The following is an 11,494-nucleotide window of genomic DNA, read 5'->3' on the forward strand; positions in this document are numbered from 1 at the left end:
GCAGAAAGATGCTGAAATTACAAGAAGGATGTGGACAGAGAGCACATTTTTGCTGAATTAGGCTGAAAAAAGTTGAAATGAGTGCAACAAATGGGCAATTGTTGAAAAGCTTAAATTAGCATAAAACCGCTAAATAGTAGCTAAAATAGCAGAAAGATGCTGAAATTACAAGAAGGATGTGTAGAGAACACATATTTGCTTAATTAGGTTTAAATAAGCAGAAATGAGCACAAAAATTAAGAAATTAGCTAAAAAAAAAAAAAAAAGAGTTGAAATTAGCAACAACAAAAAGTAGCTGAAAGTAGCTGTAATGGTAGAAAGAAGCTTAAACTACTAGGGAAGCAGAAGGATTGGAAAAGAGCTCCAAAAATGTGGAATTAGCTGAAAAAGCTAAATTAACATACAAAATCGAAATAGTAGCGGAAATGGCTAAAAAAGCTAAAACTACCAGAAATAAGCTGAATCGAGCAAAACAAGCTGAAAGTAGCAGAAAGAAGTTATTCAGGCTGAAAGTAGCAGATATTCTCATAAAAAACTTGAATTTATCTGAAACAGCTAAAATTAGCTAAAAAGCTAGCTGAAAAGGTAGAACAAGCAGAAGAAAGCAGAAAGTCATATGTTTGCCCAATTAGGCTGAAAGAAGCAGAAATAAGCACAAAAAAGTGGAAATTGCCTGAAAAAAAATCTGAAATTATATATATATATATATATATATAAAAAAAATCTGAAATTATATATATATATATAAAAAAAACATCTGAAAAGTATCTGAAAAGGCAAAAGATGCTGAAATTACAAGAAGGATGTGGAGAGAGAGCACATTTTTGCTGAATTAGGCTGAAAAACGTTGAAATGAGTGTAACAAATGGGCAATAAGTTGAAAAGCTTAAATTAGCATAAAAACAGCTAAATAGTAGCTAAAATAGTAGAAAAAGCTGAAACTTTCAGAGCTAAGCTGAAAGGAGCAGTAAAAGCTGTTTAGCGTGATCCGACCCAGATGCTGCTCTGGTTTGGGATCCAGACGATCAGATCAGGTCCTCCCTCTGATTAAAAAAGCGTTGAAGAGGTGCATTCTGCTCTGGGGCTAATTCTGTCATTCCAAACGGACTTTGTGGCTGCTGCCAGGGGTCCGTGCGTAGAATCTGAGCCACTGATGTGTCCGTGACCCGAGCAGCTACACGCGGCGCTTTCCTTTCCAGAAAAAAGTCCTTTATTCTCTTGGGTTTAAAAATAAAAATTCAGCCATCGAGTGTTTTCCGTCTCTTCTGGAACGCATTCTGAAGGACGAGAGCCGTCTTTGATGTGTCCTTTGACTCCAGCAGCAAACTGTTTGTTTTTTCTTCGGCGATCGCTGATTTAAAGACTTGTTTTCTCCCACAGCTAGACAGATTCAAGGAGCCCCCGGCGTATGGGCCAATGTGCGACCTGCTGTGGTCCGACCCTCTGGAGGACTTCGGAAACGAGAAGAGCCAAGAGCATTTCACACACAACACAGTGAGAGGCTGCTCCTACTTCTACAGGTGGGCACTGAGAATTTAAAGACCTGTATCATTCCTGTCCTCGTTAAGAGTTTAACTGGGGACTGCCATTGCAATGCATAGGAGAGCAAGGCAATGCACTGACTCCATGGCACCTATTATTATTCACCTCATACATGTGTCTAGATTTCTATCTCCATTAATACGGCCCGAACCGCAATGTGGACCCCCACAAAAGTTGTATCAAAACGACCGACACGGCACAGAGAGGGGTGCTATTTCTTTTATTGGCAATTGGACTTACCATGGTGACATATTTTGCAAACAAAGTCGCAATATTTAGCCTTTTTTTATATTATATTATGATAATATAGGCTACACAATCATGGGGAAGACTGCTGACTTGACAGTTGCGCAAAATATGACCACTGACATCTTGCACAAGGAGGGCAAGACACAAAAGGTCATTGCTAAAGAGGCTGACTGTTCACATCCCTTTAAACTACTACTTAACAACTACTGAGGAGAAAGGGCTGTATGCTTCGGTTAATAAATAATGTTTCAAGAGGTTTTTCAACAGGAATGGAGGGCGGCAGACATTTTCACAGGGTTGAAGTTGCCACACCTCAAACTCGAGCGGGAGGAGTGGAATTTCAGAAAAATTTCACAATTTTTCAACTTTAAATAAACAAAAGCTGGAAAAGAACATAAACAAAACTCTTGATTTCTATCCCCCCCGCGTTTTGCTTTCTCGCCCTTTTAATCAAGAAGTAACCCGTTGTAGTCGGTAACGTGGCTTTCATTTCACCCTCCTGCTGCCCTTGGATCAAAACGCAGGAGGGTTAGAAATCTATGCAGCATCTAAATATGAAAATTAATTTGAATATGGGGGAGAGGTGGTACAGAAGTTAGAGAAGACGAGCCTGTGAATGGAAGGTTGCCGACCCTTAACCCCCCACTGCTCCCCCCGGCGCCCTCTGCTCCTCGTGTGGGCTGCGGCAGCTCAGTGGTTTGCTCGCTCTGGTGATCCCTAGTAAGTGTCCTTTTAAAAGGGGGTCCATCAGCCTTTTGGACCATGGACGGCCAAAAAGGCTGATCAAAGTTCAGAAAAATCGCCCATCTGTCAGTTGCTACAACACTTTCATACTGTAGGTTTGGTAAAGATGATCAACTCGTATGTAGATGATACCACGTTATATTCATTTAAAAATGTCCAATTTCCCTCTTGATTATTTTATCAACTGCAATATTTAGCCAAGTTTTCTGAGTCATTATCCAAAAGTCCCCTTTCTGGTAGAAATCAGTAAAGGTTTTTGGTGTTTTGTACCATGAAGTGAAAATAAAAAGATTACCGTATTTTTCACCCTATAAGTCACGTGTTTTTGCATAATTTGCATGCCCTGCGACTTTAACGCAGAAGCAACGTACTTGTGAATTTTTTCCATATTTATAAACCAATTTTTGGCTGAGATATGACCGTTTTCATTCATTTTGACTGAAAATATTGAACACTACCATTGTCAGCCGCTAGATGGCACTCGAGTAGTATGGCATGCCGTTGTGTCATGTAATAGGTAAAAGTGGCTATTTATGACGCAATCAGCTTGCCATAGCCTGCCACTGTCATCTGCCTACAGCAACCGTTAAATCGGCTTCATTTCTCTGCGCCGCCCCGGTGAAATGCAGCTACTTTGACCATTAAAGTGCATTTATTAAGTAAAAGTTCAACTGAGACACACCTTTACTATAAAGTCAGCAAACAAACAATTGTTTTAGGTGGTTATCTTGTTAAATTTTGAAGAAATGCACAGTGAGTCGCCCTCTGCGCCGTACATGTTTCCGCGTATCGGCTTTTGAAAATGCAGCTGCAGCCGTCAAAGTGCATTTATTGTGGAAAAGTTAGACTGAGACGCACCTTTTCTATAATTTCGAGCAAACAAATAATTGTTTTTAAATGTTAATCTTGTTAAAGTCCTCCCGCACCTGCCATTTGGCAGCCAATCGATTTTTGGCACAACACCGGCCCACGTTTCCGGGTTGTCAGCGGTGACGTGTAACAAACGCCACGCGTCAGCGGTGACGCCTAAAAAATGCAACGTATACGGCAAAGTGACGTATTTATGGATTTTTCCATTTTATTATGTATATTTGGACTGATGTAACTTGTAGGGCGGTGCGACGTGTACAGTGGAAAATACAGTATAGCCAAAAGTTTGTATTTTGCTTAATATTGTTCATTTTGAGAAATTGTTTTTCATCTGTTTTGCTGTTGAACCTAAACATTATATGAAAAAGGATTACCAATGAATGTGCAGAAAGTCCCCATCGACCTCTTAAGCCTGCTGGTCAAAATGATGCCTTTCTTAAACTGCAGCTGTGGGCCGCACAAAATCACTGCAAGGGCCGTAAATGGCCCTCGGGCCGTACTTTGGACACCTGTGGTTTAGATTATTTTGAGTCTCTATCAGAGTGAGACGAAGAAGAGTTGGAGTTCAAATAAGGTTACTTCAATTATCAACGACTGAGGAGTTCCTCTTTGATGTCACTTCCTGTTTCACTTTGGCCACGTCGAGGTCAAAAGAAACTGTTTCATCTGTGTGACAAACAGCTGTATTATGCCAAATTCCTTAAATATTAAGGTGTTTTCCTCCACTCTGTGTTTGTAGGAAACTTGTGCCAGTATTTATGAGTCACTGGACAAACGATGGAAAATATCTCGAACCGTGGCGCGGTACCACGACTCTCCGTCCGGTTTCTAAACGCGCTCTGCTCCGTTTACAGTCCAGCCAGCAGAAGTCATAAAAAATGTCTTCAGGCTTCCAGCAGCTTCTCTCTTTCTTTCACGGGCAGCAGGTGTTTCATAACCACTTGCTTAATTTTATTTAAAGGCTCGTGCTCATAAATGGACTCCCTGCGCTGCAGGAAGGAGGGCATGTTGCCGAACTTTCTCCTCTTAGCTTAAATGAGGCGTCACCGCCACTAATGTTTTTATTTAACTCAAGCGTGACCAGAGGTATGTTGGGTATGTAGCCGTGTTTTTAACAAACATCCCCAAACAACAGATCTGAACGTCAGACATATTTACGGTGAACCCTCGTTAACCCTGCTGCCATTTGGTCTAAATTCCTCCGGACTCTGGCTTTCATCAGCGTCCAACACTTGATCTGCCCAGGGGAGGGTGGCTAATTGGCTTCACGCAGGCCTTCAGGATTTATGAGACGGTTTCAGCCAGAAAGAGAGAGGCATTCCTCGGCGCTCCTCCTCAAAAAGCCCATCAGGCTGCGTTGTTGCTCCGGTCCTGCAGTGAGCGGTGCTCGCCTCAACGCCGCAGGTTCCGCTCGTAACACTTTTTACAACTCGGCCATGAAATTACGCAAGCTTCAAATATGGCCGCCTCCTCTAAGAAACATAAATCAGTCCACCTCAAGTTAGATTTTTTTACAATTTAACACGTTTTATTAATGATGTTTAATCAAAAAATATGGGTGCTTATGTGCAATAAAGCTGCTGAGAAATGGGAGATGATCTGAACCAAAACGTCGGTTACCTCCAAACAAATGTAAAATATATTAAATCTAACAATAAACAAACCACGAGAAATTATTACATCTGCTGAAGGGAGACGGAGTGAGGAATAAAGCTATATTTTTCCATTTCTACAGACTAAAAGAAAATAACTCCAGCTCATAAAAGACCTTTTCTTTTTGGAAAATGTCCCTTTTGTCACCGTAAACATTTGTTGTCATGTCCACTTTAATCTTAACTGTGTGAATGTTTATTGTTTTCATCTTGCTCCTCCCGCAGTTTTCAAACTATTTCAACCTGAATCAAAACGTTCAGCTGTTTCAGGACAATCCTGCTATGACTTTTAGTATTGGTGCAACTTTAGCTTTTTTGAAATATTTAGCCTTTTCTGCCACTTTTTTTCTCATAGAAAATGAATTGAGCTCATTTTACATCCTTCAAATCTTTAGATCTGTTTTAGGGATGCACGATATTATCGGCATGGTTTCAGTAACGGCCGATATTAGCGATAAAGTTAAATATCGGACATCGGCCATTCCATCAAAAAACTCATATATAAAAAGGCTTCTGTTTTAAGTTAGCTTTTAATTTAAGAAACTCGAGTACAAATATATTTATTAAAGCACTACTACTTATGTGCTTTTCACTTGTTGCTTATAAACAGGTTGAGTTTAGATTTGTGAAAATTTACAAATTTGCACTGTCCGAGTGTCGTCATTGTGTTTCGAGTAAATGTCATAAATAAATTTGACATTAAACATAATCAAAGTTGAAGTGTTACATCATTTTCAGTCCCCTTTTTGGATCTGCATTTGGTATCAGACCAGATTTACAAAGACTATGTAGAATAATGTAGTATTTTAATCCCACAGCAGAGAAGTCTCTGTAAGTAGGTCTAGGGGAAAAAAATATCAGTATCGGTTATCGGCCAAATAAGTTTTAACAAATCGGATATTGGCCAAAAATCCAATATCGTGCATCTCTAATCTGTTTACAGCCTTTTACTGCTCCTTTCACATTTTGTTCTGGTTCAGCTTCTTTCAGCTTCCTTGTGCAAATTTAAACTTTTTTCCAGTTATTTTCAGCTGGGATTTTTTTTTTTTCAGCATTTTTGTGCTTCTTCTAACTTCTGCTAATTTCATCTTGTTATGCTCCTTTAGTCTTATTTCGGCAAAGTTCAGCTTTTTCTACTATTTCAGCTACTGTTTAGCAGGTTTATGTAAATTTTAGCTTTTCAGTTAATTTCACGTTTTGCAATAGTTTCAAATGTTTCAGCCTAAATCAGCAAAAATGTGCTCTCTCCACTTCCATCTGGTAATTTCAGCTTCTTTCTGCTTTTTTTTTTTTAGCTACTTTTCATCTATTTTTATCTTATTTATTTATTTATTTAATTTACCTGTTCAGCTACCTTTTTAGTATTTGTTTTCTTTGCGGCTGTTTTCAGATAAATTCAAGTTTTTCATGGTAAATTCTGCTACTTTCAGTGAAGTTAACTTCTTTCAGCTATTTTCAGCATGCTATGCTCCTTTCAGCTTAATTGTGCTAGTTTCAGCTATTTTAGCAATTTCAACTATTATTTAGCTGTTTTATGCTAGTTTGAGCTTTTTCAACCAAATCCACATTGTTTTAGCTCATTTCAGCTCTTTCTGCTTCCTTCTGGTAGTTTATGCTTCTTTCTGCCTTTCCGCTAATTTTCAGCCATTTTTTTTGCTAATTTGAGCTTTTTTTTAGCTACTTTCCTAATTTTTGTGCTCATTTCTTCTTATTTAAACCTAATTCAGCAAATATGTGTTTTTTCTGATTTCTTCTGCTAATTTAGGCTTGTTCTTCCATTTTAGGTACATTTCAGCATGATTTTTAGCTAATTTCAGCTGTTTCTCAGCAAGTTCTTCAGCAATAAGCATTCACACATTATTTTCACAGGAAATGCAATTTCTCTAGTTATTGATGAATTCTTCCTAACTCAATTAGCTGCAGTGACTCACCTCTTTACAAGGCATTAAAAATTAAAAATGGGCACTTAAAAAAAAAAAGTCTTATTTTAATTTGCTCATGCGAGCTCAGTTTCTAATGAGTCTACTCCTAACGGACTTCCAAAAAGAAACACATTAACGCTGCTTCGTGAAGCTCGATGCGTCACACTTGACCAGAACTCAACAGCAGCTTAGCTCGCTCGTTATAAAACCTCACTGCTGCGCTGATTAGAGAGCAGAAAGAGAATTCTTTTAAGACGGCGTTATTCAGAAGACGGTGGAGAGCTCGGCGTTTGATTGCGACGTGTGGGAGTTCAGTTCTTCGCTAAGCTCTGATGGTGCCGAGGGGTCGGGTTTGGATTACAGAACTGTGTCTGGATTTTAAATAACACTTTACAATTTTCAACCACGGAGTTTTTTTTCCTTCAAATACTGGTTGTACTTTTACATAACGGTTGTATAAATACACAAAGACTAAAGTGGAGAAGGTGAGGCGGGTCGAAGGAGACTGATAGTCCAACAGGTTCTCTTGTGACTGAAGTTAATCAACAGTTAGATGATTTCCTGTCTTCTTCACACAAGACTTTAATTTACCTAAAAATACTCTTTAAAAAAAAAAATTTAATTCAACCTTTATTTGTACAGGTTAGTTTCGTTGAGTCACGAGGACTCTTTTTCGAGAGAGACCTGTTTTAGACAAAACCACAGATAAGGTCCACACAAAAATAATCAACAAAAAATGCAAATAAAATAAAAAGTAAAAGTAGTGTTATAAATCTAACTCAAATCAAGGTGCCTTATAAAAACAAGGTAAAAAACTAGAAACGGGAATATTTTTACTTTGATTTTTCTATTGAACTTAACTCTTGTTTAAAATCCCTCAGAGGTCAAAGAAGACCGCTTCAGATCTTTTTGTAAAGTGTTCAACGTTACAGGAGCGGAGTAAGAGAAGGCCTTTTTGCCGAGTTCAGTCCACACTGTTTTTAGTTTTCTACATTCGCCTTATAATCTAGCTACTTTTGTTACTGTTTTTGCCATCTTATTTTAATTTGTTAAAAAAAAAATTGAAAAAAAACCTGTATGCCTTAACTGTCTATTGTTGTCGTTGTCCATTGCTGTCATCATTCTTCGTTGAAATCAGGTCTCTCTTGTAAATGAGTCCTCGAGGCTCAATGGGATTAACCTGTCTAAATAAAGGTTGAACGAACACTAGGAGACACTGCAGGTAATGATGGCCTGAGAGCGCATGTTGTAACTGCACTGACGACGCGACACGTGGGAGGAGGTATCAGAAGGCAGCAGACCAAGGAGGGCTTTATAGATGAAAATTAACCTGTGTGAGAGCCTTTGTGTAGAAAATGATGACCAACTGACCAAGGAGTACAGAGTGCAATGATGGGTACAGTAGTTACAACCATTTATGAATCTTAGTGTGCCATGGTAGACAGCATCCAACATCTTCAAGGTACAGGCAGGGACATTCATGTAAGTAATGTCACCAATAATCAATGGCTGGTAGGAAAGTAGCAGCTACAAAGGGTTTCCTGGCATTCAGAGTTAAGCTAGATCTATTCTGAAAAAGAAACCCAGTTTTAATTTCAGCTTCTTTATCAAGTTTTAGACATGCAGCTTAAAAGAGTGATGTGCATCGACCAAGATTCCAAAGTACTCATAAGGATCCACAAACTCAATAGGAACACCATTCATAGATAAGATAGAAGGAAGGACTGCTGTTACAGACTTCCTGTTTGAAAACAACATCCCTTTGGTTTTATCAGCATTTAGCACAGATGGAACAAATCTGACCGGATGATGTCAAAAGCAGACTGTAAGAGCTGGAAAACCTTAGCAACCGTTCTAGCTCGACAAAAAACAACTGTCGTCGGCATAGAAATGTACGGATGCATCAGGAATGATCTGACCTAAATTACTTATGTAGATTGTAAAAAGTCTTAAGACAGAGCCTTGTGGTACACCATTGTTGACAAATAACTGGAAGAAGTGCCATTATGTTGAACGCATTGCCTTCGATCTGAGAGGTCGGAGGCAATGAACCAATAGTGTGATCTGAGAAACCAGTGTCTGAGAACTTATGGCATAAGATGTCATGGTCCACAGTGTCAAAGCTTTAGACAGGTCTAAATAAAGTGCAGCACAGTAGTCCTTAGCATCCAATGCTTCAACAACATGTCAGAATCAAGGCGCCTAACGGTTTTAAATTACCGGTAATTGTCTTGTTCCCGTTTGACTGAAGGCACAAAACAAATTTCAGCCTCGGGTTTCTTCTGGGAGAAAAAGTCCTCCTGAACTCGGCTGTAAAGCTTTTGGTCTCGCTGCTCGCAGAGTGAAAAGATCAGCGTGAACAGAAAACTTGCTCCTGTACTATTTGTTATAAATATATCTGATGAAGCAGCGTGATATGATTTCTGCCCTCCTGTACGTTTGTCCTTAGATTTACTGAAAATTACATTTTAACATTTAAGATCATCACTCCTGATCTGATACTATGAAATGTTTAATATTAAGCATATAAACATATAGTCAGCCTTTTTGATTTTAGCTCTAATTTTCATAGAAATTTCAGTGGAAATGTCTCAGTATTTGCTGCAGTAGGTCTTAGAATAAATTTAGCTTGAACTCTGGGTTGTTTGTCCTCCGTTTCTTTGAGTACAATCAATAAACCTTTCGCCTTTTTTAAAATTTATTTATTTATTTGTATTGATCGCCCGTCTTGGGATTTTTCTTGACGTACGAGTAAACTAAATGTCTCTTTATTCAACAGCTACCCTGCAGTCTGCGACTTTCTACAACACAATAACTTATTATCCATCATCCGGGCCCACGAAGCGCAGGATGCTGGGTGAGTGTTGTGACGTTTTGTCTCCTCCCGTCCCGCTGTCGCACGGCACCGTGACTCAGAGTTAAACGAAAAGCAGCGTTTGGTTTTTGGTATCAGGAGGGCTTCCTTTGAGCTCGTCTGGGGAGCAGGATGAGCGCACATTTCGAGAAATCAGGTGGTGGTGGGGGGGGGGGGGGGTCACGTTAATCCAAGAAATTAAAATGAATCTGGCATGGAGGGTGAGTCGGCCTCGTGTGATGCAACGAGGACGAGTCAGGGAGACATGGTTGAGCTCCGATTTAAGAAAAAAAGAAGTTGGGGGAAGCTCGCGGTTACGGCTGCAGCTACGCAACAACCAAAAGGGAGGCACAGCAGGAGGTGCAGCAGGAGGTGAAGCAGCAGTTTATCCAGCATTTCAAGCTCAAACAGAGGCAAACCTCTTTGTAGTTTGTATTCTGTAACCTGGGGGGCTGGGTGTGTTGAGCTGATTCTGCTGTGAGCGAGGCGAGGGGAGTTGTTTACCGTTTACTCCCACAGCAGGGACACATGAGACACCTGGCCACATCTCAGGTGAGTTCACTGCCCCCCCGATGTAACGTTTATGTCAAACAAGTAAACCATAAGCTGGTAGATGACTTGAAATTTTAAAATCCACATCCCGTCTGTTGATTTAGAAAGATTTAAAGCTGGTTTGGAATAATTCAATGTTGAGTATGAGATCGTTTCACCTGCAGAACTGGGATTTGATGACCTGAGAGCGTGTGGAGGTGTCCACACATCGGCTCGACTCAAACACACCAAAACTGGCAACAAGAAGCCACGAAAACCGTCTCTACTTGTCGTTTACTCCAGTGTCTCAATCGTTCTGTTCTAAACTCGCGGTTTTCCTCTCTACATTTCTCCAGATATCGCATGTACAGAAAGAGTCAGACCACAGGGTTCCCGTCCCTTATCACCATCTTTTCAGCTCCAAACTATCTAGATGTCTACAACAACAAAGGTAAGGAGGTGAACATGTTGTCTGTCCACTTTGACGCAGGTAGACTTGGTGGTCCTCTACGAGACGGTGCCAAAAGTTGATTTGCTGTAGCACTGTAACGTAGACTGTATAATTTATACACCTGCAGGCTACAGAACTGCTGTATACTTTTATTTAACAGTTTTGTTCTGGCAAAACCTTCAGAAGTTCATTTTGCTTTCAGTCAAAGTATGGAGGTGGGGTTTTGGCCAAAAAAAGGCGGGGCTATTGTGCAAAATCAAAATACTTTGGTGGCTTTTTCACTCATTTTCAGTCTACTCAGGGAATTTAAACATAGACAGATATAGATAGATATAGATAGACAGATGGATAGATGGATGGATGGATAGTGTAGATAGATAGATACTGTAGATAGATACCGTAGATGGATATCGTAGATACCATAGATGGATAGATATCGTAGATAGATAGATACCATAGATAGATACCATAGATGGATGGACAGATAGATACCATAGATAGATACCGTAGAACAGATATCATGGATGGATGGATGGATGGATGGATGGATGGATGGATGGATGGATGGATGGATGGATGGATAGATGGATAGATGGATAGATGGATGGATGGATGGATGGATGGATGGATGGATAGATAGATAGATAGATAGATAGATAGATAGATAGATAGATAGATA

General features: G+C 39.7%; 1 protein-coding gene across 2 annotated transcripts in view; it reads left to right on the top strand.

Annotated features, from left to right (window-relative positions):
* LOC119409642 (serine/threonine-protein phosphatase 2B catalytic subunit alpha isoform) overlaps nt 1-11,494 on the top strand; it is a 129,274-nt gene that overhangs the window by 77,379 nt on the left and 40,401 nt on the right. For both annotated transcript variants that reach the window (XM_037676546.1, XM_037676554.1), the window contains exons 6-8: nt 1,381-1,520; nt 9,759-9,836; nt 10,721-10,815. In XM_037676546.1, coding sequence (XP_037532474.1) covers nt 1,381-1,520; nt 9,759-9,836; nt 10,721-10,815 — 313 coding nt within the window. The remainder of the gene's footprint in view (nt 1-1,380; nt 1,521-9,758; nt 9,837-10,720; nt 10,816-11,494) is intronic.

The sequence above is a fragment of the Nematolebias whitei genome, chromosome 1 (genome assembly GCF_014905685.2).
Source record: "Nematolebias whitei isolate Nwh7 chromosome 1, NemWhi1, whole genome shotgun sequence".
Lineage (NCBI taxonomy): Eukaryota > Metazoa > Chordata > Actinopteri > Cyprinodontiformes > Rivulidae > Nematolebias > Nematolebias whitei.